The 27803-nt window shown below is 33.5% G+C and overlaps 2 protein-coding genes and 1 long non-coding RNA gene across 3 annotated transcripts in view; 2 read left to right on the top strand and 1 right to left on the bottom strand.

The window, feature by feature from the left end:
* Positions 1-9966, top strand: part of LOC133205042 (uncharacterized) — a 202746-nt gene extending 192780 nt beyond the window's left edge. Inside the window, exon 4 of the mRNA XM_061340784.1 lies at positions 9905-9966. Coding sequence (XP_061196768.1) covers positions 9905-9966 — 62 coding nt within the window. The remainder of the gene's footprint in view (positions 1-9904) is intronic.
* Positions 1090-7513, bottom strand: LOC133172051 (scavenger receptor class F member 1-like). The gene is made up of 5 exons (XM_061306855.1): positions 7440-7513; positions 7266-7327; positions 7030-7164; positions 4100-4234; positions 1090-1184 (listed from the first exon to the last, which is right to left on the bottom strand). The coding sequence occupies exons 1-5, from the start codon at positions 7511-7513 to the stop codon at positions 1090-1092; spliced, it is 501 nt and encodes a 166-aa protein (XP_061162839.1).
* A 155-nt stretch (positions 9967-10121) lies between the features above and the next one.
* LOC133206040 (uncharacterized) lies at positions 10122-14803 on the top strand. The gene is made up of 3 exons (XR_009723691.1): positions 10122-10236; positions 12015-12056; positions 14749-14803. It is a non-coding gene; the product is annotated as an uncharacterized LOC133206040 (long non-coding RNA).
* Positions 14804-27803: the final 13000 nt, after the last annotated feature.

Here is a 27803-nt window from a genome sequence, read left to right as displayed (position 1 = left end):
CTTTGTAAATTTATCAATATAATTAATAAGAGAGTCACCCTTCCAGGTTAATGTAAACTGTACACTCTTGCATCATGTATTTTGTTTGATATCGTTGTTCTATTTTATATATGTTGTTTTATACAACGTGAGAATAAACTGAATTGAATTGAATCATATATAACAATCCAAAAAAAAAAAAATGGTCGTCTGAGAATAGGATACATACATGTAAGAGGAATATTTTTTAATCCACTTTAAAACAGTGATACATTTGTCAAATCAATATGGAAATATTTTCAATACAGTGTTTATTGAGGTAGATTAATGTTTTCAATTTATAATAAAAGACAGACTATTTTATTGAACTTCAAGGTGAACACATGTATAAGGATTTATTTTTCCTACATTGAACTAAAAATAGATTGAAAACAATTCTGAAAAATTATTTCACCTGCATCTGAATTCTACTCAAGTGAACATAGTATTCAAGCACAAAGAATCGGAGAAGAGGGAGGTATTGTTCACCCTTTTCTGAATGTAAATTTTAGCAATTTCTAATTTGAAAATGTTCATTGAAAGTCTTGAAACCAACCCTCTTTCTTATACAGTATAGTTAAAAAATCTCTCCTACTTGAGTGAACAAGATGAACATAACATTCAGGCACATAGAATCAGGGATGGGGTGTCCACCCCCTTCCATTTCCAAGAACGTATTTTTTTTTCTCTTGAAAATGGTCTTTGCAAGTCTGGTTGTCCTGCCCCCAACTTTTGGATACAGTAGAGTAAAAGAAAATCCCACTTTTTTTGAGGGATTCTTCAAAGATATTTTTAAATACAAGTATTTTTTGCCTATCATAATGCACCATTTCCCCTTTCAATGCTTTGCCTGACATTTATTTTTTCTACATTGCACCAAAACCAGATTTCAAATGCAAAATTAATACTGGTTATGCTTATGTTAACACCTATTCTTTCACTGTGTTTGGTTAGGACTTGAGCAAATGTAAACAAGAAACTTGACATGTCTGCTTAATCAGTTTGTATCAATTTAATCGTTGATTCATATAATAAAACAATTACTGCTGTTTTTTTTTTCTGTCAGGACGATCAGTGATTTTCAAATAATCGAAAAACTATGCTCTCCTCGCCCTTTGGACTCGATAAATCTTTACCTCCACTAGATTCTGAATCACTGAATTGACCTTAAAAACAGCAATAATTGTATAATGTAATGAGATCAATATATCATCGATTTATTCCCAATGAAGATCAAGTGAGCATTTTGGCCAACAGGTCTCTTGATTTATTATTTTTATTTTGCCCCCTAAAAGATTCAACTTTAATCCGCTTTAATTCACAAGGGGTCATTATTCTACGGGGGTCATTTTTCTTCACGTGGGGTATGCATGTTTTTAGGGTGATCACACTTTTTCTACGGGCAAAAGGGTCATTTTTCGACGTCGAATAATGACCGGGGGTCATTTTTCGCCGTTGAATAATGACCGAGGGTCATTATTCGACGTCGAAAAATGATCCCCGGTCATTATTCTATGGGAGTCATTATTTCGTCTTTACACCGGCCTTTGATCCGCCTTTGGTATGACAAAATGAAATCTGGATTAATAAAAGAATGGTAAAAAAAAATGTGAATTAACATTTTTCACCGAATTCGAAAAGCTGTAATGCTACATACATGTATGAAATATCTTCCTTCAAAAGAGAAGAAAAAAAAGTTGTGAGTTGTCTTCTTTGATTATTGCACACTGTTAGAAATATAGATCTACTGTCTAGCCTGAGAGTTATCCCCCTTTCCCTTAAAATGACATGCATTTGATCCAACAATTGAAACACGGGATGTTGTCTACACACATTATTTTCATTGATCTTATTCAGAATACATGTATACAAGTTAAAAAACTTGCTTTCGATGTCGATGGAATTCTCACGGCGCTGTCCTACACTACACGGTCATTGAGAATTGAAGTGAGATACAGTTATATGGACATCAGTTTTATTAGAGGATCGTTACCGATACAGATTGTAATGATTTGTAATGAATTAATTTAATTTATAAAACACATTTTACAACTCTTAAACTAACACAACTGCCGTAAGTGAAGAAATATTATTATAGAAAGCACAATGAAATTCACTTTTATAAGGATACCCACTTCCGGAATCTGTCTCCTAGCAGTACAGGTCTTTTAACTTGCCTAGATGGCCAGGCGGTCTAGCGCTCTGTTCCTGTACTGCTAGGAGACAGATTCCGTAGGTCGAGAGTTCAACCCCGGTTTACAATGTGTATCGGTAACCATCCTCTAATAAAACTAATGTCGAAATAAATGTATCTCACTTCCATTCTCAATGACTGTGTAGTGTAGGATAGATAGAACGTTCTATCGTTAAAATGATATTGTCCTACGGACCCGGTTTAACGATAGAATTCGTTCCGTGTATTGGCAATGTTGCAAAATAAACACGGGCGATAACTCGAACTCTGTGCATTTTCTATGAATATTCCAGAGAGTTCCGAATGTCAACATGGCGTTAAATTTGAAGCGAGGAAAAAACGTTGAGAAAATGAGTTGAATTTTCGTATTTATATGGATTATTTTTCTTTTAGGTTAAAAGGCATATACAATCTCAAAAAGGTTTGTTATGATTAATTTGGTAGTTATTTTCAGTGCAACTCCTTTTGTATTCTTCAAAATCATTTCGGAGTGGATCCACTCCGATTTGCTACATTGCAAGTATATGGGACGTATTCTAACTGTGGTGAGGGCTTTTCCCGAGACACAGTTAGATTATTCTAACTAAGTGTAGGACAGCGCCGCGAGAATTCCATCGACATCGAAAGCAAGTTTTTTATAACTTGCATAGATGGCCGCGCAGTCTAGCGCGCTGTTCCTGTACTGCTAGGAAACAGATTCCCCAGGTCGAGAGTTCAACCCCGGTTTGGGGCGGAAGTGGATATCCTTATAAAAGTGAATTTCCTCGTGCTTTCTGTATTAAAATTTCTTCTCTCAGGGCAGTTGTGTTAGTTTGAGTTGTTGTAAAATGTGTTTTATATATATATATATATATATATATATATATATATATATATATATATATATATATATATATATATATATATATATATATATATATATATATATATATATATATATATATATATAAAAGATCTGTCCATCTGCAGTTTGTACAGATTCACCAACAAAGTATTGGAATGATTCGTTAATTAGGTTAGACGATTTACTGCTACAGAGAGTTAAATTCGGGGAGTTGGCAAGATTCAAGTACCCCAAGAGCAAGCCCTTTTTTTCGAGGCGAAGTCACAATTTTATATACTCAAAAATTAGTAGAGGTATAATAAGATTACAATGTATTTCATTCAGAAATTTACGACATTTCATTTACATTGCCATACTAAAACACGGAAGGAATTTTAGACTTAATGCATGAAGAAACAACTTTTCTCTCTTTCCAATTTAAAATACACTGTAAATAAAAAGGACAGAATCTACAATTTTACAATGCTATAATACATTGTACAAATAAGGAAGAGCAAACTTTCTTCATCTTTTTCAATTATAAAGTTCTAATCATATGTAATGAAGTAATCATTGGTTGTAATTGAGACTTAATGTCTGACTGTTCCCCTAAATACACGTATTTTCATAGATTTCAAATTCGTAACAATCTACCGACTTCCCGTTAAGTTCAAAGTTTTGAACATATCTTGCGGAAGATGAATATGTACCTTGCACTGTGTCGCCCGGTAAGGAATGGCACGAGCTAAATTCGGAATCAAAGTTACATTCGAATTCCTTCCTTTGATCAGACCTTTTATTTTTCCTCACCATGGTGATTATTACCAACACAAAAATTAAAATGAAAGTGAAAATAATGGATCCTCCAATAATAATGATTGATTGAAATTTTTCCATGAAAGAACTTTCCTCTTCTTGTGAAGTTGTGTTCCACACGACGATAGTTTTCGGGATTTCTGAAAGAGACATTTAATTCGTCGGAATAATTTAGACATCGTTTTAATCATACTAGTACTGCATTTTTTATTCACATATCTGTATGTGTATGTATCTGTTTTTAATACCTGTGCCTAATTGACATCCAGTAATATGATTACAAGCTGTCTCGGTACAGTTACACCAAGATTGACATCTTTCTCCATAGTTAGGAAACCTGCAGGGATCTAAACATGTCCTGCCATAATATCCGAAATTACAATCTATAAAAAAAAATTAATCGAATATTTATTTGCATCAAATATCAGACCCGAGTCATGGACCGAAGCAAATAATGGATTGTTAAATTCATAGGAATTGCTAATTTACGGAAGCCGGTTGGTGCCAGGTAGAAATTTTATTTTATCTGGCGGCCGCCAGATAAAAAGATCTGGCGGCCGCCAGATAAGTTATCTTATATAAGTTACAAGTTAGCCGCCAGAAATTATGTGGCGGCCGCCAGATAAGTTATCTGGCGGCCGCCAAATAACTTATCTGGCGGCCGCCAGATCTTTTTATCTGGCGGCCGCCAGAAAATTATTTGGCGGCCGCCAGATAACTTTCTGGCGGCCGCCAAATAACTTTCTGGCGGCCGCCAGATAACTTATCTGGCGGCCGCCAGATCTTTTTATCTGGCAGCCGCCAGAAAATTATTTGGCGGCCGCCAGATAACTTTCTGGCGGCCGCCAGTTGTTTATCTGGCGACCGCCAGATAATTATTTGGCGGCCGCCAGAAAGTTATCTGGCGGCCGCCAGATAAAATATTTTTTCTACCTGGCACCAACCGGCTTCCGTACTAATTTCTACAGAGGATGTAAATTGTATTCATCATTTCAAAAGAATCGACCTATAGGAGAGAACAATTTCAAAGTCACATTTCAAAATCAATGTTCATTAGTTATTATTTTCTACAGTGTATATGTCTAAATTTTCAAGTTTGCATTTAGAACTTGAAAAATCTATACTAAAAGGGGAAAAAACGCAGAGTAAACTTTTGAAGTGATTTAATGTTTTTTTTCGAACGTATTTTCCAGTATTGCTATCTAACATTTAAACTCATCTTTCATCAACAAGTAAGCAAAATCTCATTTGATTTTGACCGATATTTCATGAGTTATTGAAACTCAAATGAAAGTGCCCCCCAAAACTGAAAATCGAAAATTATCATTATCTCCTTTGCATCCCATGCGCATCTGTCACAGCCATAATTCTCCTCTGCATGGAGTTCATAAGTGCATTTGTCTTTTCAAAGGGATATTATTCAACCCTTTCGACAAGGCAGCGCTTAGTTGGTCGAGAGTCGCTGGGATATTCCGACGCCTTTTAATCCTACCGTCCAATTAGTTCCAAAGATGTTCGACTGAAGAAAAAAAATGATTGTGCGGACACCAGTCGATTGGGTTAATGTAAATGTTTGCGAGAAAGTATTGGCAGACTCTGGCTTTAGTGGGCCGTGGGTGAACAAGCTGAAAAATTAGGCATAATGCACACACGCGCGCGAGTGAGAGGAACATTGATACAAAGTTGTTGAGCTCACAAACCAATATCGCCTGATGGTTTTTTTTTTAGTTTTGGGGTGAATGTAACGATTATGACTGCCTACTGTATTAATAGTGGTTTCAGTGGTCGTAAATTGCGATTACAAGGATGTCAGAATGAATAGCCCAATCTTGACGTGGCGTTGTTAAGCGCCAAATTCATCGTCACGGTTGATTGGAAACCTTTCAGGTCCCTTTCTGACGACGGATAAGACGTTATCTGGTGAAAAAAAAATCACAACAAATTGCATAGAACCTGTTTTTCCCTTTTCTTTACTTAGGCAATTCAATAGCCAGACCCCATTGAACTTCCGACAGCCATACCATAATTATAAAAAAATTAAATTGTCTTTAAATACCGAAAAACGACGTGTATATCTTCAGTGCATCAAGTGGTATTACAAAATGTGTTGACAAACCTGTCACCATCAATAAGCACGTGTTTTTGGCTTTTTACCATTTTCCGTGCGTGACGTCATACGTTTCACGGTTGAGTAATTCTGAACACCGATTTGAGTGCACTGTTACCAAGATACCCCTTTGATCAGTTTTCGTAAATTTCGGCCCTGCTTTTCGCATATTATGTTACCCTGTGTTTCTTTTTCCTTTCAGTATCTTTGTAAATATATTCATGTTAGGCACTTGATCTTTCACTTGGCGAAATTTACATTCAGTTGTAAATATCGAGAAATCAACTCAAAGCGTTATCACAAAGAAAACAGTTGGAAATGTAAGTAATAGGCTTTCACCTCAAAACAGCAAAACAAATATTGCTGCTTTTCAGATCAAACGAGAGATTTTGCTACCTGAGGAACTCAATATTCAAGATCTAGGTTAATATTGTACTTCGATGGTGTAAATTGACAAAATAAAATTATTTAATATCATGATTTAATTATACAAAATCGTGAAGAAAATCTCGCAAGGTTTCTTTGTGTTTTAAATAATAGGTCTCTTGAAATCGAAAGCAGTGAGGACCTTGGGAGTTTATTGAACAACAAAAATTATCAAAAAAAAAAAAAACAAAAACAAAAACAAAAAAAAAAACAAACAAACAAACAAACAAAAAAAACAATACATTTAAGAGTTCCAGATCTTTTACTATAATTATTGGTCCACTGTTTAAAATCGAATCTCATGTTCACCTTGAAGGTCAGGTGTATTTAATTATAGCTTGAGTTGCTTTCTCAAATAATATAGGATTTCCACCAATCAGTGAGCCAGGAGTCATAATTAAATAAAAAGATTTGATAATATTTTTTGTGATCGACCTCTTGAAGATAATTATTTCTATCCCATTTAGAAAATGATATTAGAAATTCAATTAAAAACATAAAAGTAAAAATAGTGCACATACACATTTCATTTTCAACTTTATTGTCTCATGAATGGATAATTATTTCACACTGCATTTGATTTCAATTTAAAATCGTAATTATGATTTAAATGTGTTTCTTCATTTTTATCTTCTATATACAGACCTGAACTATTTCGACATCCCTTTGTTGTGTCACAAAAGTTCTGGGTACAGTTGCATTTTTCTTGGCATCTTTCCCCATAGTTTGGATATCTGCAGGGACTAGCACAATTTTGGCCGAAAAAACCTATTTTACAACCTAATAAACAAACCTTTTAAATTGTTTTTGTTATCTTTTTAATTGAAGACATATTTTGATAAGACATCAAGCAAAATGAATAACAGTAAATTGAAAAATACCTGTACATATATTTAAATCTTTATTCCAGTAGAAACCAGGGAGACAGCAATTCTTATTGCTACTAAAAAAGGTTTAATTTTAACAGTAATACATTGTATATAATTAACAGCATGGTCCATAAAAATTATTATTGTATTTAATTATCGTTAGAGATTATGTCAAATTATAGTTACCTTGGACAAGTTGAATATACAGTTGCAATAGAATTGTATAAAATCACAAGAAAGATGTTTTCACTACCCTCCATTTTTTATAGAGATTTTGACAAGGAAGGAAAATTATTACGTCGTTTTGCCAATAACTATTTTATACTGATTTCCTGCTATGCTTGTTATGGAAACAAAGGATGCTTTTGTGAACAATACATGTAGCTATTTAAAAAAAAAGAAGATATTCTTTACATATATTCACATTTGTCAATGTCTTTCTTTATATGACAATACTAACGATATTGGCACTCAATTTTTGATAACATGAGGTTGGTCACGTTATCAGACTTTCTTGCGTATGGAAAGCAAACCGCACGAGACTTTTAGAAGGTTTAGACTGTGACGTCACATGTCATCTTACTTGTATGTTATTTTGCACTTCCATAAAGTCTAAATAGTGCATTTTTTTCATGAAACACGTATAAAAATATAAATATAAGAAATAAGATATCATTTTTAGAGTTTCATTTGGATATGTCATGAAGTTGGTACGTGATCATAGGATTTGATCACGTGACCACCCTCGTGTCATATCCCAGTGAAACTCTAAAAAAATAATATCTTATTTCTTAAATGAACTTGTATCCTCTGCCCTAAGTCTAAATAACAATTTCGGACAGTAGGCTACGACAAATTTAATTTAGAACTTGCGCCTACAGGAATATTCCCTCACTGTGGCTGAGGGGTTACATGTTGTAAACCTTTTATAGGAAAAGAAATTTGAAGATGATATTTTGTATTTCATTTTCAAGTCTTTATTTTTTGTTTCAGCTAAATTAAAAAAATTAAACCAATCTTTATCGATCGAAATGCTTGATTGAATACTTATTTTCATAACTGGAATTGTCCTGACAAAATAATTTAGGAAATTAATATTCAACTGAATATTGTTATCGAAGTGTCTATTTCGTACATGTTTCTTGTTTAAGCGAGGCTCCATCTTTTACCAAAAGCTTGGTGCACTTCATGACGGCATTCTAGTAAATCAAAGTTTAGAAATATATCTACTGTAGTACTGCATTTACATTTGTTATCGCAATGCCGTCCTAATTCTGATTTGTACAACTAATCAGATATCTTTCCCTTGAAAATATACCCATTTGTAGACTTCAGTGGAATATTAGATTACCAGTTCAAAAGAGTTAAATTTGTATTTCTTGTCAGTGTAATTCTGTAGCAAGCCATTCTGGTGCATATTCCGACTAAATATAAATTAAAATGTTGCAAAAACCACATAATTCCAACTATTCCTCAGTATTACATGTACTTTTGCTTTACCTTTCATTATTATTTCGTCTTTAGCATCATCAGTTTTCCAAAATATGGAAAGAAGGAAGGGAAAATATATGCGCTTACATTTCCTAGTTTTAATCATTCAGGTAAGACATTGTATTGTACACTAACGTTACGGTGTATTTCTGTCGGGTATACTAATAAACATTTAGACCACTTTTTTGCATCTGAAATCAGTGTTGAAAAATGCAATCCTTAAATGGTCTTTAAAAACTTTTAGTTACCCCTGTGTGTGTATGAGTGTGTGCATGAGAGTGCGTATGTATTTTAGAATTACCTTTATATTAATGCAATAACTATTTTAATAGCTAAGTAACACATTTTGCTTTTTTTTGCTATAATCCTGCAAAAGAACACCATCTCTTGTCCTCTTTCAATAAATTAAAAAAACCCTATAAAATAGTTTGCCATGTAATGCCCCGTTTCATTTTGAAATTCGAAAAGTACTATTTATTATAGAATTTTAAAAGGTACACAATATAAACCTTAGAAATAAACCAATTTTGTAAAATTAAAAAAGCTTAAATTTATTTAAATACCTTAAAATTTCAGATCTTTGATAACGTTTTAAGCTGTCCTGCATCAATACCTACTATATCCTATGTACCTTATTGTCCGAGAAGTCAAGAAGAGTGGGAGAAGGCAGCCCAAAGGAAGAATTGTGAGAGTATTGCAGTAATTCAGAACTGCACAACTCAGAATAATTTCAAGTATCACTGTTTAATGAATCACTGGAAAAATGCTACACTGGAAGTATGTGCACCCATTTTTACTTACAAGGTAAGTCTTTGTCAACCCAATATTATGTTTTATATGCTTAAGTACAAGTTTTAAATATAAATACGTCAATACGAAAGAGTGAAGACAAAGCAAATTTTGATTACTAAGACAATTCATAATACTTATACACTTTTTAGGATATTGTGCCGAATACAACATACAAATAAAACAAGTGGCAGAAATTTATGATGAAGGATTCGAATGTCTGAAGTTTCCTGACACACACAAATGTCCGCGAAGATATCCGTCCACTGACGCCTACAAATGTAAAGTAAATTGTTAAGTAAAATGTGCATTTAAATAGGGAGAAATACAAGTACATTACATTTATTCACATAAAATATTTCTTTCTCTAGATCAACGGTGCTATAGAAACATAATAAAAAATTTGTCTACTAAGAAATTTACTAATAGGTAAACAATTTATCTTACTTAAATTTTGTCATTTTCTTCTGTGGTATACATTATGTTATAGTACAGACGATAAACTTGTAAATAATATTAAGTTCCTATATTTCAAATATGAAGGGAGAGAAAGAGAGAGAGTCATTCTATATTTTTTGTTGCAGTTCTAAAGACAACAGTGTGATTCCACTTGTGTTTATTTTAATCGTTTTACTTCTAATTGGTATCGTTACTTCCGTGGTTATGATGTTAAATAAAGGAATATGTGATAAACTCACTAAAGGTAAACAATATAGTTTGTATGAGTTGAAAATGTTGTCCAAAATTATCTGAAAACAGTTTGGTTATAATGGTGATAAACTTTATTTTGAACTTCTCGAATTGTGCATGGTCTAGGACCCGCCTCTGACCATATCGTTATGTTTGAGTTCTTGACGATTCTCAAAATAATCTTTTACGCTTTTTAGTGCTCTTGGGAAAGGGATATGATAGACTTATCAAAGTTTAAATATTTTCCAAGAGTTTTTAAAGTTTCACCATTTGTTATCTTCACCTTTTCTTTAAAAAATGTGTACTAGAATGATTTTACTCCTGCATCAAAAATACATTGCTCAAATGACAATAGGTAAAGCTTCCAATGCATCTTTTACATCCCCCTGTTGTAATAAGAATGAAAATTTTATATCGTTTACTTAAAAAATTATGAGGTTTAAAGTTGTAGACGGAAAAAGAGATAAAAGGGGATAGAGACAATTCAAGGAGACAGTATGACAGACGAGCAGCAATTCATTTCAGACCTTTTTAAAGAGTAAATTCTTAAGCATTGAATTATTATTTTTAGATGTTGTCAATCCTTTAACACATCTGTTCGTGCTGACAAATTAAATACCAATCTCTATCATCGGCTCATACATTCGTTGGCTCGCGCATATCACAGTGATAAGCACGAGAAAAAGTGCGTTTGTTTTTATTCATTATAATTAAATTCCTGCACTAATGTTTGTCTTTTAAGGAAGATATGTACTAAGTAGATCTAGAAATATTAGTTTAATTTGAAATGATCCTAGGGATATAATATTTTTAACCTTATGTCAAAAATCTTGACTCGAGCCAATTGCCGAGGTGTCTGAGAGAATTACGAACGACAACTCTGCATAGGAGATTGATTGAATACGCGCGTTACATGTAGAGCGATATGATAATTTGTTGGCACGGCCAGGTGTGTTCAATTCAATGCTTATACATGTATTTACATTCTCTAATTTTTCCCTTCATAATTTTTTATTTCGTTAATCTTTAATATGAATTTAGCGCCTTCCAGAACTGGTGTGGCTAAAGCTATATATGGCGTATCTGAGCTAAAAAAAAAAAAATACGAGATTGAGTGTAGATAAACATGATGTATGTTATTAACGTTCAAATTAAAATTTTCACCGATTTTGAACTTGAATAATTTCATTTTTTTCTTAGTAAAATTGATCGGTTATTGTTTTTAATTTCTAATACCTTGATTAAAATTGTGTAATTTACAGGAAAGTCCTATCTTTATATAAAGTAATTAAACAAGTAGAAAGATCTTTTTAATTTTAGTTGGTCTGAACTTATAAAAAAAAATCCGGCGTACATGACTTTAATAGACGTAAGAGCCGTTTGTGACGTTGGAAAGTTAAATAACGCAAATGACTATGAGAGGAAAAAAGATTACAAATCAATTTTAAACTCACAGTTGTTGTAATTTTACGTTAATTTAACAGAGTAGTTGTTTTTTTTTTTATTTAATTGAGTCAAAACAATATATATTTTTGTGTTCCTAGAGTATAGAAAATGCATATAGTTCCTACTGTCTATTCTACCGCGTGGTGACAAGGTTTTGTGTGTGTTATAGAGATTTGAACGTCCTGGATTTCAAATGGATTTCATAAAGAAAATTACACTGAATTTTAAATTTTAAAGATCAATCTTTTAGATTCATATTCTCCTGACAGTTAACACATTTGCCTTAAATTTACTTTCACCCAGGGAAAAATTTCTATAATACAATTGACATAATTTTATCTGCAGTCTGTCAACAGACCAATAAGAAAACGGAACAGAATAAAAAAGGTAAGTCACAATGCCTGGAAAAGTAAAATTAAAAAAAAAAGTTTAATGATTATTTAAGGATATTTGTCTCAACATAAATGCAAATTGTGAAATTCATATTCTTGCATCTACTAGTATATTGAAATATCCTTGAATGTCTTTATTATATGGGCAGTTATTTGCGTGTTTAAAAGAAATTATTGCTCGGCCAAAATAATGAAATATTCCATTTTCCAGACTCCAGGTCAAAAGTTGGATCATAATATTGAAAATTATCTTCGCACTGATAGAAGTAAATCAGATACCAAATATGTCTCATTCTCAGCCTGTGTCCAGATTTTAGGTTTCTTATTTGGGCTAGCAGGATAAGATATTGAAACTGAGTAGTAGGATTAAAATAATGTATTTTTTGATGCATGACAAAAGAAATATTTTATAATAATAATCAAAAGTTAGCCATCTATTTTTGCAAAATGAAATTCAAGATTATTGGGTCCATGATTCTGAACCAAGAGTCGGGTTGATTTGGCTACGTATTGAAAAGTCATTAATATGATGTCTAGCATGAAAACTGTAAAATATGATAAATAGTAACACTGTAGCAAAATAATGAAACTCTTGGACTTTGGTTTCAGGGTTTTTGCAAAAGGATGGTGTTAAACGTTAATTTCACCATTGATTAGAAAGTTTATTATACATATAGTTTGAAAATTTTCTTTCTAACTCCTGGAAATTAAGCAAATAAATAGTATACATAATGTCAATGAGCTACATGCTTTTTGTCAAAATTGATTCCAGAAATCCAGAAATATCAATGGGCTAAATTGGTTATATATGAAAGCTTCCTAAAATTGTATAGATTCAAGTTTGTTTAAAACATGCCCCTAGGTAAAAGATGGGGCTACAAAAGTGGAACGATTGATTGGTTGATTGTATGTTGTTTAACGTTCCATTCGAGAATTTTTCACTCATATACAGATGTCACCGTATACCGGTGAAGGGCTTCAAATTTGACTTACACTCGGCACTCAGGGCTATTGAGCAGTGAAGGTTCGTTATCGTGCCAACGCCTACCATGACACGGGACAACGGTTTTTAAGGTCTCATCCGAAAGACCCGTGACTTTCACATATAATACTTGCCGCTTGGCGAAGGTACAGTCACTACCTATGTTTACGCCTCAGGTTTGACGCTGCGCGGCGAACGAGAATCGAACCCGGGCCTCTCGAGCTCGATCACGAAGCGAACACCCTACCATTTAGCAACCGTGACCGGTTCAGTAGTGGATTGAAGTTTTATGGAAATATATGAGTGAAAAATGATTTAACATCTTCTTCTCAAGAACAAGAGGGTCACGATTAGTGATATTAGGATGCAGTCATCTTCAGATATAAATTTGTTCAAAACATGGTCACTAGGGTAGGCCTAGGGTGAGGCCACACACAAAGAATCAAAGGTTTACATGGGAATGTTTAGGAAAAAAAGTGTTTAAAAATTTTCTTCTCAAGAACAGCATGACCATGATCAGTAATACAAGACTTTAAGCATTCCCAACTAGTGCAGATTCAAGTTTATGGCCCTGGGCATAGTGCGGGCTACATATAGGAAATCAGTCTTACATGAGAATATATAAGGAAACCATAAAATCTTCTTCTCATGAACAACAAGTCCATTATTAGAGATATTAATATGCAAGCACTCTCAGGAAATGCAGCTTCAAGTTTGTTCTTTTCATATCGTGGCTACAGGGTTTAGGGTGGGGCTACAATAGGGATATATATTTAAAAAGAAACTAAGAAGGATTTAATTTTTTAAAACATTGTTTTAAAAGATAGCAGGGCCACCTTGAACCACATTCATGTTGAAAAATTCTAAAGTTTTATGGATAATTTTTTTTCTGTAGTTAATAGATCCTTGGGTAAGATTAATGCTAAAATCAGGTATCAAATTTCACCTAGTCCATGTTTACTTCTCTGCAGAACAGTAAGATTACGTTAGTCATAATGATATTGAAGCATCCCAAAGATATAGTGATTTAAGTTAGGTTATGTTGTGACTTTTAGGAGATACATGTACATTGTAGGGTCGGGTTACAATGTGGGCTAAAATATACGTGTAAAAAAACTGGAAATTATTTCTAAATATTATGATGACAAACAGGAGAGTCAAGGAGACTGAGGTGAGCGTTGCGGCCCATGGACCTCTTGTATGAGAAGCAGTTTTCTATTATATCCACTTTAATGGTGAAAATTAGGCCCCCCCCCCCCCCTGGGTCTACGACTCCAAGATGGTCATACCTCAAAGTTTGTTTGTTACCAATTAGATATATTTTCAGTATATATCGTCAATTTAGCCCAAAATTTAGAACCTAAATCCGCGACTTCGGGGATATGAATTTCACTTTGATAAAGACTTAATTGCTCATTGTCATAACTAATATAGTTTGTTTTCCCATGTCAAAGAGAAAAGACGAACATTTCCTAAAATACTATACAATTATTGTATTTGAGGACTATACCTACAGTTGTCAAAACGAATGTCTTCTACCAAAATTGTAAATTTACGTGACATTGTCTGGATTTTTAGTCTCATGTGTATCTAGAAAGAACATGTGTTAATAATCTATGGTAATCATGTAGTCTATAGGCCTTACGTGTTATGTAGTTAAAAATTAATTAGCATACTTTCATATAAGTTGTATGCATTTAAACAGATGAAACTGGAGAAGAAACTGGTCTTCTTACAGTAGACAGAAATGTCAAAGGTAAAATTTTGAGAAACTGATATTATTGTTCTTAAGCACTATATATGCTATGAAAATTATTTAGAACAGCTCAGTAACACAGGCATGACAGCAATATGCATATTGAGATATTTTCTTAACCACATTTTGATGATGCGTAAGTTCTGTTAAATAGATATGGTTCAATATTTTGCGTACATTTTAAGTAGACACCGATGTACTTTGGCAATGAGTTAATAAAAATATTAATAAAATAAATATGTCATAAAGTCAATCTAGAAAAAAAAAATTGTTTTGCTTTTTTGTAGTTGTGAAATTGTTTAAATCATCCATTTATTGAAAAAAAGTTTCTTGTTTCATTAATTTTAACATAGATAACTCAGTAGCTCAAGGACAGTTTATATCATCAACAGATCATTTTTATCTTCGTCTGCTTTTGATTTTATTTTAGATGCTCAGACACTGATACAAGAACTTCATCTTCATAAAAGGTCCAGTGGAAGAAGTTACTGACCCACCGGTTTAAAAAGTCAAAACTTTGAAAAGCCACTCGAAATGTTAATGAAATATTTTTGAGTTTCGTTTTAACGGTAATACAGTCGGTCATCTTTTTGTGTTTGTATTAAATGTAAGTTCTGGTGAATCGGACTACTTATTACCGATATAGTAGGAAAGAAAAAAAGTCAAGCTAATCTAACATGAAATTTCATTTTTGGTTTAAATGTGACATAAAAGTAAAATAAAGGTGATGGGTGTATTTATCAAATCAAGTAACTGGAAGAGGCATGTAAAAAAAAAGTGAAGAAGTTTGGTTAATAGTTGATCAGAGAATTACCAAAGCTTAAAAAAAGATAAGAAAAGAGGGAAACAATTTCAAGACAAAAGTAATTACGAAATCGGTAAATCAAGAGAAGAAAGATCAATATAAAATTAGGTACACGTATTCCATATTAATATACGTTCCACATTCATAAACATGCATAATATATTGTAATCCATTGCCCATCATATGTCAAAAAAATGCTTAAGAGAGATATTGTGTGATATACAATGTATAATAAATAATACATATACATAATAAAGCAATAAAAACAAATGTTAGGTGCCAAGATATATATCAGAGTATAGCTTCCGAAAAAAGCTAAATGTTAGAAGAATAAATCTCATTCCTATTGCTATCAGAAATTCTGTTGTAGTCTGTAAAGTTCATCACTTTAGGTTTAACCTAAATTGTTATTTCTAAATGCTCGAAATCGACTTATACATTGCTTATTGCAGATTCCCTATTAATCAAACAACAGATATTATTTTGCTTGTTTAATTTGGCGCTTTTGACCGCGGTGATCAATTTGCTGGGGCTACCACAGGGCTGCCCCACAATCAACAATCAATACAACAAATGTGACGACCCAAATCGGGCGGATCATGCACTGGGTAGGTCACAAGTGCATGAACGTCACCAATTCAATTATCAATCAAGTTCAATCAATCAATTTCAATCAATCAATCATCAATCAATCAATCAATCAATTCAATATCAATCAAGTCAACTGCTTGTCAATTACAAGCCAATGCACAAATTCAAATCCTGAATTTCAATTTACATGTGCAATAGGATAAACAATGGAATGAGCGTAAGAATATGTGTTGCACTCCTCCAGTTGCGTTGAGGTGTGATATCGATGGAATACGCAAACTCACAGAATTACCACCGCGACACCGGTTGAAGTGGACGCTGTACCCAGCAGGCAGTCGTCACGGAATACGCAAACACACAGAATTCACCACCTTCACATAGGCTGATGTGGACGCTGGATCAATCAGGCTGTATTTACGGAATACGCAAACACACAAAATTCACCATCGCCACATAGGCTGATGTAGGTGCTGGACCAAGCAAGCTGTCCTTACCGAATATGCGAACACACATAATCCACCACCGCGACATAGGCTGTTGTGGAAGCTGGACGAAGCAGGCAGTCTTCAGCTACAATGACATAACAAAAAGCAGCAGTATTTGTTCTAAAAACAAGAGAAGGGTGGGTGGGTAAAATTTTAAACATTGCCACAATTTAACTCCCAAAAATTTTCCTTGACCTTACCGTTTAATCGATTCTTCGAGAAAGGAGGTAGAAGAAAACTTATTATTAGACTATATACGAATGGATCTAAATTATCCGGAATGATAGCTTGTGACTAAGGGTGAAAATTTATATTTATCCGAATGTACGTAACTTATCCGGAATAGATAAATATTATCAGAGTTACTGAAATAAACTCACTTATCCGAGACCAAGCTCGTACATGTATAAGTGGTATTATTTGTACCACAAAAATGTATTTTGATAACTGACTGAGAAAGTAATAACCATTACTAATGAATTATTTTTCATGCAAATTTCAAAGAAGAAAATCAATAAGATGCCGTTTTACGTGCACAAAAATGGACGCCCTCATCTTTCCCAGTCATATCGATATCGTTGGGCATAACTACAGCACTTCTGTGAAACACCCTTTCATCAAAATGAGATATAAATTTTAAAAAACTTTAAAAGAAATATATCTTATAAAAAAGATACTTATAGAAGTCCACATGTATAGGAGAGACTAAATTGTTTCAACTTTCGGCTGCCATTGATATTTCTTGCATTTGTAATGGTTATTCTTATAAATTTCATTTTAAAAGATTTAAATTCAAATCATAGTATTTTTTTCATAATTACTCTTGATTACACCATTGTTATTATTGTGTATGAATACTACATTTCCGGAGTACCTTGTTAGTAGAGCGCGTCGTATTCGGAAGGATGTGAAGCTAATCCTGACTTGGTCGGACTTTCGGGTAAATAGAGACTCTGAATACAAATAAACATAGAATGACGTCAGAGGAGTTCAGGGAAAATGAACAATGGTCGTGAGTCAAAGATGGTTTGAATATTTTCTTTCAATTCAATATTTCGTTTACAAGTTTCAAGCAAAGTCACATATATTACAGTCAAATTTGAGTGGAGATGAAACTACATCTGCCACTTTGAATATAATCTTGTCTCATTGAAACATCTATGTAAATCAGCCTGGGAGATCCTGTAGCTTTCATAAAAAAATGCCTGTTATGATAAGGTGTACTTTATGTATAATACAAATTTTAAACTCTTAAAAAAAGACAAATACGTCCAAGAAAGTTTAATTTACCTAATTGCCTCAACAAAATCTAAGGTTTGTTTTTAGATAAAATAAACATACATTAAACTGGTAACAAGAGTTATTAAAACGTTTGAAAATTTAGCTAATGTATTCATAAGAAAAGAATATACACTTAACAAAAAAAAAGTACAAAAGTACTAAATATATATTCTGACAAATGAAATAGAAATAGAATGATTGCAGATATCAATGATGAGATTCACGGAACGTTTCATTATAAACAGTAGTTGGAATACCTACATGGTGAAGAATAGTTACTAGCATAAAACCCTCTTCTTCACACTGTCAATGAAAATGAATTAGCTTTAGTTATAAATATATTTTCATGCACGTATTCTATCACGTAATAAGTAAAAAATATGATAAACACTTATCCGCTGAATGGGATACCTCTTTTATCAAACCCGCAACAAGAACTATTCCCGAGGCTTGCCCGAGGAAAATAGTTCATTATACTAATGTATATTAAAAATTCTGAGGGTTTGATAGCACATTTTATACCACTAGGGTTTAGTTTAGAAACAGTATTCAAAATCAAATTCTTTTTCTTCAGTTTACATGAAAAATTAGACTCCCAATTCAACAAATATAAGCAAATGCACTGCAAAAATATTTTTCAAACGAACTTTGCGTAAATCTGCCACCCTAAATCTATAAATATTTACCAAAAGTTTTTTTTAGCTCACCTGAGCTGAAAGCTCAAGTAAGGTTTTATGATCATCCGTTGTCCATCGTCCGTCCATCTGTCCGTCCGTTTGTAAATTTTTCACATTTTCAACTTCTTCTCAAGAACCACTGGGCCAATTTTAGCCAAACTTGGTACAAAGCATCGTTAAGTAAAGGGGAGTTTAAATTGTAAAAATGAAAGGCCAAGCCCGGTCCAAGAGGAGATAATCAAGAAAAGACAAAAATAGGACGGGGTCATTAGAAAATCTTCTTCTTAAGAACCACTCGGCCAGAAAAGCTGAAACTTATGTGGAAGCATCCTAGATTCTAAATTGTTCAAATCATGATCCCCAGGGGTAGGGCGGGGCCACAATAGGGAATCCAAGTTTTACACTAAAATATGTAGAAAATATCTTTAAAAATCTTCTTCTCAAGAACCATTAGGCCAGAAAAGCTGAAACGTATGTGGAAGCATCCTGAGGTAGTGTAGATTCTAAATTGTTCAAGTCATGACCCCCGGGGGTTGGACAGGGCCATAATAGGGAATCCAAGTCTTATATTGAAATATGTAGAAAATATCTTCAAAACTCTTCTTCTCAAGAACCACTGGGCCAGAAAAGCTGAAACTTATGTGGAAGCATCCTTGGGTAGTGTAAATTCTAAATTGTTCAAATCATGACCCCAGGAGTATGGCGGGGCCACAATAGGGAATCCAAGTTTTACATTGAAATATATAGGAAAAATCTTCTTATTAAGAACCAATGTGCCAAAAAAGCTGAAACGTATGTGGAAGCATCCTGAAGTAGTGTGGATTGTTAATTGTTCAAATCTTGACCCCCGGGGATAGAGTGTAGCCACAATAGGGAATGTAAGTTTTACATTGAAATATATAGGAAAAATCTTTTTCTCAAGAACCACTGGGCCTAGAAAAACTTATGTGGAAAAATTCTTGGGTAGTGTACATTCTAAATTGTTCAAATCCTGACTCCCGGGGGTAGGGCGGGGCCACAATAGGGAATCCAAGTTTAACATTGATATATGTAGAAAATATATGAAAAAAAAATCTTCTCAAGAACCCCTAGGCCAAAAAAGCTGAAACTTTTGTGGAAGCATCCTGCAGTAGTGTGGCCGGATTCTAAATTGTTCAAATCATGTTCACCGGGGTTGGGGCGGGACTACAATAGGGAATCTAATTTTTACAATGAGATATAAAGGAAAAATTTTTAAAGATCTTCTTTTCAAGAACAACTGGGCTAAAAAGCTGAAACTTATGTGGAAGCATCCTGGGGTAGTGTAGATTCTAAATTGTTCAAATCATGACCCCTGGAGGTAGGGTGAGGCCACATTAGGGAAACTTATTTTTACATTGAAATATATAGGCAAAATCTATAAAAATCTTCTTCTCAAGGACCACTGGGCCAGAAAAGCTGAAACTTAAGTAGAAGCATCCCGGGGTTGTGTAGATTCTATATTATTCAAATCATTGCCCCCTGGGGCAGGGCGGGGCCGCAATTGATATTACAAGGGGGAAAATCAGGCGAAGAACAACAGTTTCAAAGTTAGTCAGGTGAGCGTTGTGGCCCATGGGCCTCTTATTATCGAAAAAGCAGCTGTCTATGGTGTCAAAAAGCCTGGACTTTAATTCATCGTGGGGATGGTTGAATAAAGTGTTGATGTTATTGAGTTTGTTCAAAGTTTGTGATTTCAAATTTTCTAAAACTTCCTTGGATTTTTTAAGTATCCATATCTGATTTACATCACTTCTCAAATACACTGTTGTACAGTACTCCTGAAGTTTCTCCTTAACTATCTATATATTTTGTATTTAACAGACAAATATTTATATATACATGTCTGAACCGTAGAAAACCATATCCACCTCCCCCTTTTTTTAAAGAAAAATTAAGAATTGAGGTTTCAGTTAATACTTGGACGTATCGAAGATTTAAATTCCTGTGAATGTAAAATATCTAAATATTAGCACTACCTAAAGGCAGGAATGAAGAGTATCTTACATGATGGAAATAAGAATAGATAAAAAATATTAAATTAAAGCTCTTTTTCTTTCACTTGCAGTGTGCAAAATAGGATTTTATGGTATCAACTGTTCCTCACCATGCAGGTTTCCCAACTACGGGTACAGTGCCAATTAATTGCTGAGGAAATGCACTGCTGATATCTGTGATCATGCTTTCGGATGCATATTTCAAACAAGCTGTTTATTACTTGAATAAACCTTAATAGGAAATGCCCTATTTGTCAGATCTATATACTAACATAAAATTTATGCTTGTCACCATTTGTTCAGGAAGAAGGAAGAAGATAATTTTTCAGCGACATATTTTTTTTTAAAATACAATAATAAACTTTTCAACCTATATCTAGTTCTCGTCACTAATACTTTATTTTTAGCCGGGCTTATTGCTCATAGAGCAATTGCCGGCTATTGTCAACCTGTTCAATGCAGGAAGTGTTGACCCCATAGTCGCCAAATTAAAGTTACGTGTAAAAATATAGTACTTACTCTCAACCACTTTTGAGATAATACAAATGCTAAATGAAGCAACAAAAATGAAACAAAGTTTTATCTAAACAAATAAACATCAGTAGTAATGACTTTGAAAACTTCAGTCCAAAGTCAAACACCATAGTTCATCTGCGTAATGTTTTTTAATAGTCAATGTTGTCGTAGCCTAGTTCTCTACAAAGACGGAGAAAAGCAGGAGAGGGAACCAGATACATTCGGCGGTGCCATGTTAACTCTAACCCTGATAAATTCGGACTGTGGTTTTAGGTCCCAAAAACTAATTGGTTTATCATTTATTTTGATATTTTACAATAAATTTTTCATAAGATTTTTAACAATTATTTTCAAATAAGATGTCATTGAACCCTTATTTTTATTATTATTACTATTATTATAATTGTTTGTACATATTCTTCCAATGTCTGCAGAGCTCATTATTTAGCTGTTAATACAATGTATAGGTATGGCTCATGTAAAAAAAAAATCAGCTTTATAAATAAGCCCGGTTCTCTGTACTCCTGAGTACTTTGATTTAAATCTATAACAATCCATTGTTTTAAAGCGATTCGTTTTGTTGAGAATATTTTGTAAATTAATGTAACTATCTTGGACCTGTCTCTTTTACATAATTCATTCCTGCATAAAATATTTGATCTTCTAAAGGATTTTGTTCATCGATCTACGTAACATGTCGTACAATGGTACATTGTATCATCCTTTTCATATCAAACAAAGACAAGATTTTTTGAGAAATTAAGAAAAGAAGGGTCTACCAGGATTTCATATAGATGATTTTTTACTACATGTACATGAGGTACTACTTGAAACGCTCAAACTAAAGCATTTCTTAAAGTATTCAAATCATTGAAGTCTCAAAGCTTCGGTTGTTTAATTACAAAAAATTATCTAGATATTTTAAGATTTTGAGTAGAATCTGCATCTTATCAAATGTCCGATCACGCCGACATAGACCACACAATCTAGTTATAACAAAAGCTATGTGAATACTCTAAAGACAAAACCAAATGTCGTATAACTTTCATCTTCGCAAACCACGATTTTGAGTCCACAAGCTATTTTTCTTAAATAGTATTCTTCTCGTTGTCCACTGAAAGTGTACCCAGGATTGAGAGAATCGATGTGAATCACCCGTTGGCTACCGACGATGTATAACTTTTGGATGTTTTACTGGCTATAGACGATAAGAGCCAACTAACAACTAAATTGTAGGACAAACGACATGACTTCAGCTTTTCAGTCGTCAACTTACCTTATTTATGTAGTAATATCCCGCATCTCCTAATTCCCATGCTCTGAGTACGATCAATTTTAGACAGGCTACTGACAGATAAGTTGATGTTACGGGGATTTCAACAATCTCGTTTAAAGTCAGCATTTCGTGAATTCTATGGTCGTTATCAAGACCTTGTTAAGAAATATGATCTATCATCGGATCGTATTTCGGCTGACTTGTTTCATACCAATTGTTAAGCCTTTGTGTTTATATTAAATTTGACTACAGAATATTCCATCTACCTGATCAATACACAGGGCTCACGGCGGGTGTGACCGGTCAACATACCACTCCTAGGCACCCGATCCCACCTCTCGAATTTCCAGGGATCAGTTTTGTATGCCCTTTTCACAGACTGTAAATATTGTGAGATCTATCACTGTTCGTTATCTTTACTTTTTCATGGAGACAAAATTATAATTGGGTGGATGAAAGATTACAGATAAAGGATTGATGATAATTTGAACTTTTGGAATCAGACTAAATATAACCGTCTGTCTGGATATTTTGGTGAAGGGAATAAATGATTTAGAAATATTAATTTTTCATATTTTGGTAGATTTTCATTTGGGAAAAATAAATTTGATTCATGTTCTATTATCAACTTATTCTACGTAGGTCATTATTCCCCTTTACACCTGCGCTTCATATAGCGGGTTCCAGTAAATGTTCTACCAAGCCTCTTTCTTTACTCTTCACTAAAATATTAACAATAGCGAAGGAAAAACTTCAGGACAACTGTGCAACAATATATTCGACAAGTGGTGTAAATCAAATGTGGATTACTAAAAATGCCAAGGAACTTTTGGAAAATTTGAAATCACAAAATTTACCAAAATCAACAACATAAAAACGTACGACTTTTCAACTTCATATACAACCATTCCCCACGATAAATTAAAGTCTAGACTTTTTGATATTTTTGATATCAATGACAGCTGCTTTTTTTTTTTTTTAAATGGAACTTGTAAATTTACTTACCTTGTCATTGGTCATTTGCAAAATCATTTTATTAAAAACATTCTGATTGTACACACAGGTACCTTGAAGTTGATATTAAAAAGATGATCAAGTTTCTGATTGACAACATTTGGAGAGCAGATCTTCCAACTATTTGTTGGAATTTCCATGGGTACCAATTGCGCCCCGTTATTGGCAGACCTATTTTTATATTCATATGAAGCAGAATTTGTTCAAAATCTTGTACGTGAAAAGAAGAAAACACTTGCTGTAGCCTTTAACTCGACATTTAGATATATCGACGACGTACTGTCAATTAACAATTGTTATTTCCATTCGTATGTCGAAACGATATATCCCAGTGAGCTTGAAATAAAAGACATCACAGAGTCTGACACATCTGTTTCATATTTGGATATTTTACTAGAAAAAGATGTTAATGGTAATCTAACAGTCAAGCATTATGATAAACGTGATGACTCTAACTTTTCGAACGTCAGTTTCCCTTACTTATCCAGCAATATACTTCATCACCTGCATATGAGGTTTATATCTCTCAGTTGATTCGATACGCAAGAGCATGCTCTACGTAAGAACAATTTCAAACGAGGAAAGTTATTGACAAACAAGTTGATGAAACAAAAATATTAGCAGTCTAGTTTAAAGGCGTCATTTCGTTCGTTCTATTGTCGATGCAATGACCTTATCAGCAAATATAATTTATCATTAAGTCAAATGCTCACAGAGGTTTTTCATACTGATTGTTAGGCCATTATTTACACACACTGAATTGTCGACAGATTTTTCCGTTATTAGACGATCATGACAAGGGGTACACGGCAGGTGTGACCGGTCGGTAGGGGATGCTCACTCCTCCATGACACCTGATCCCACCTCTGATGTATTAAAGGTCCGTGTTTGCTCTGCTCCTATTTTGTATTTGAGCTCGAATACTGTTCGTTATCTCCACATATTTCATAAGTACCTGTAAATTAATTAAAAAAAATATCATTATAACTAGAAATATGTCCATAGGACATGAATGCCCCACCGAGGGTATATTAGTAATGGAACATGAAAATTTGTATTAATGTATGAAATTTGATGCGAATATCTTGAATAGTTTCTTAAAAATTGAAATCTAAAAAGTTGGATATAGATGATAAATTTCTCACCAAATTTTGTACAAGTGCATAAGCTTACATAAATACATCTTAAATGGTTTCTTTAAAACTAAGCAAAATGCAAATTTAAGAAAAGTGAGGTCAATGTCACAGGAAAGTTCAGGGTCAAATGTTTTTGATGCAGATGAATAGTATTCACAAATACGTATCAGTATATTAAGTTTAATAAAAATATATTGAATGGCTTATTTAAAACTGAGCTAAACACTAATTTAGCATAAATGAAGCTAAGGTCAAATAATAAAACTAATGTCCAAATAACTGTATCTCACTTCCATTCTCAATGACCGTGTAGTGTAGAGCAGTGCCGCGAGAATTCCATCGGCATCGAAAGCAAGTTTTTTGACTTGCCTAGATAGCCGAGCGGTCTAGCGCGCTGTTCCTGTACTGGTAGGAGACAGATTCCGTAGGTCGGGAGTTCAACCCCGGGCTGGGGCGGAAGTGGGTATCCTTATAAAAGTGAATGTTGGACTAAACTAATTTAGATGATCTCCAAAAAAAAAATTTTAAAGAAATTTCCTCACAAGTATTATATCAAGCCTTGTGTCTTTTCTGGATTGGTAAAGGGTGTTTAAAATTTAATTCTTATTTAGAAAATAAATAAGAACTTTAAAAGAAAATGTGAAATTTTCTCTAAAAATAACTCTCCCAGTAACTGTAATTCTCAGATTTCTCAGATTTGAGGAATGAAGATATGCATTTAAAGAACTGCGAACGATAGCATTGTTCTCCCGCCTACCTCCAAGTCGATTTTTAAAAGTTAACATATTTGGGTGATTTTTCATATTAAAATAAATATTTATAGGATTTTTCATAAAACATTACTTCTTTGGGAAAACAAAGAGAGATAACTCCATAATTTGGTAAAACTTGTGTTTTTCACTATAGAAATCAACGGAAAACGGAAAATATGTTTAAAACATCTTTCCCCCCGTGAAACAAAAATTCCTTTTCACAGGTAATATGGACTTTCATTTTACAAATTCATACCAAAGCTTTTTGTGTTTCACGGGGGAAAACATATGTTTACAGACAAAATACTACAAAAATGCTTATTTTTTCACCAATTTCAAAGGGTTTTACAACTAAAATATTGTATTTTTTTTAAATAATATATGTTTAAATTTACATGCGTAAAAAATAAGAAAAGATTTTAGGAACATTTATTCATATCCAAGAATATTTTAAAATGTGTTGATGCTTTAAAGCCCGATTTCAATGGAAAATATCGTCTACCACCCTTATTTTCAGAGCTGGAATTAGGAATAATTAACTATTTAACACTGGCATTAAAATTATCAGTCAATTACCATTGAACTGTCCTTTGCATTAAACAAGGATTTTACGGTCAAATTGCCATAAGTATTGAATTAAATGGGTGTAAAATGAAGGCGAGAATCGAAAGTTAGCGTGCGTAGTTCTTTACATAAGATCTAAATAACGCATAGTAAACTTTGTTGTAGCTTTGTGTATGAAACAATTGTTTGGACCCTGGGATGCTCTTTGCATTTTCATTTGTTGCTCTCTGTTTACAGAAATTTGTCGGGTTTCTGAGAAGTCCCTGAACCTAGCTAATACTTTTTGAATATGAGTGGTAAACGGATGGTAAACGCCGGTGTAATGACGAATAATGATCCCCGTTGAAAAAGACCCCCCAGCCGTAGAAAAATGTAAGTTTGTGTAAAAAAGAACCCTAGGGGTCAATTTTCTACATGAGCAACCTATAAAAAATGACCCCGTTGGAAAATAACACCCATTCGAACAGAGTGATACAAAGTCTATAAAAAAGGTGATTGATGAGAAGGTCTGGTTCTCAACGTATAAAATTCTCTTGTATTTTTCTGACGAACACTGGAAGAACACGCAATTAAAATGTAATATAAGAGCATTACATGTGTTTAGGTCTATTATACCTGTTTGGATATTTTACTAGAGAAAGACACAAAAATAGTCACAAAAATAACTATGATAAACATGATGACTTTAAATATTCTATCGTCCACTTCCCTTATTTATGTAGCAATATACCATTATCACCTGCATATAGAGTTTATATCTCCCAGTTGATTCGATACGCTAGAATGTGTTCTACCTTCGAACAATTTCTAAAACGAGGCAAGCTATTGACAAATAAATTGATAATACAAGGATATCAACAGTCTCGTATTGTCAACAATTCGCAAATTTTATGGTCGATACAATGACCTTGTTAGCATATATACAATCTATCGTTAAGTTGAATGTTGACTGAAGTTTTTTATACAAATTGTTAGGCCATTATTTTCACACTGAATTGTCTACGGATTTTCTGTTTCCCCGATCATTCCAATGAGCAACAGCAGGTGTGACCGGTCGACAGGGGATGCTTTCTCCTCCATGGCATCTGATCCCACCTCTGATAATTTTTTAAAGGTCCGTGTTTGCTCTTCTCCAAAGTAATGCTCCGATTGACATTTGAGCTTGATTACTGGTCGTTATCTTTAGATTAAATATTTCAGCTATTGAGTTTTTAGCACACAGTAAAAATCGCACAATAGGTACTTCACAGTGCCTATTGGTTAAAACTATTATCTTAATTTTTCTCTTACGTCCGTTTCATATTTTGATATTTATCTAATTATAAACGTTTATTGTCAACTAACAACTAAACTATTGACAAATGGGACGATTTCCTAATCGGCCACTTCTTGCATGTATTTATGTAGTAAAATTCTACAGTCACCTGCATATGGTATGTAAGTTTATTATATACCCAACTGTTTGTCACTCAGTTTTACTGTTGAATTTACGCAATCACGAGACGATGTGATCCGACACTGTGGTTTCGCAGCTAGGTTAAGGACTCCCATATATACGTCGGTTCGGTAAAGCTATTATGACGTCACGTGAAAACAATACAAATGAATCTCGATGAATAAATACTATATGTTCTTTTTAAAACACACTAAATACTTTCATTTATCATAAATATTATAAAGATAAATGGATGTGCAACTTATCTTGTCATAATAGCACTTAGCGTATATAGAATGAAAGCCAGCTTGATCTCGCTGTACTTACTGTGATGACGTCATTTCTTAGTTTGACACGCAGTTTCTCTGTACTTGAGGCGTGGATCAAGCTTTTATCGTAGCTTGTAAAAATAAAAATAAGTACGAAACACGCGTAGTGGGACCAAAGTAGAGGAATA

Source organism: Saccostrea echinata, unplaced genomic scaffold (assembly GCF_033153115.1).
Source record: "Saccostrea echinata isolate AGI-Se365-2 ecotype Australia unplaced genomic scaffold, CSIRO_AGI_Sech_v1 ptg000054l, whole genome shotgun sequence".
Lineage (NCBI taxonomy): Eukaryota > Metazoa > Mollusca > Bivalvia > Ostreida > Ostreidae > Saccostrea > Saccostrea echinata.
This window is presented reverse-complemented; position numbering and strand designations above follow the sequence as displayed.

What these genes read in the sequence shown, in the direction of transcription:
- LOC133172051 (XM_061306855.1), bottom strand. Translation starts at nt 7,513, where the DNA reads ATGGAGGGTAGTGAAAACATCTTTCTTGTGATTTTATACAATTCTATT. An exon ending in GTATATTCAACTTGTCCAAG is followed by an intron (nt 7,328 to 7,439) that starts GTAACTATAATT and finishes AACCTTTTTTAG; the next exon opens with TAGCAATAAGAATTGCTGTC. An exon ending in AGATTTAAATATATGTACAG is followed by an intron (nt 7,165 to 7,265) that starts GTATTTTTCAAT and finishes TTTGTTTATTAG; the next exon opens with GTTGTAAAATAGGTTTTTTC.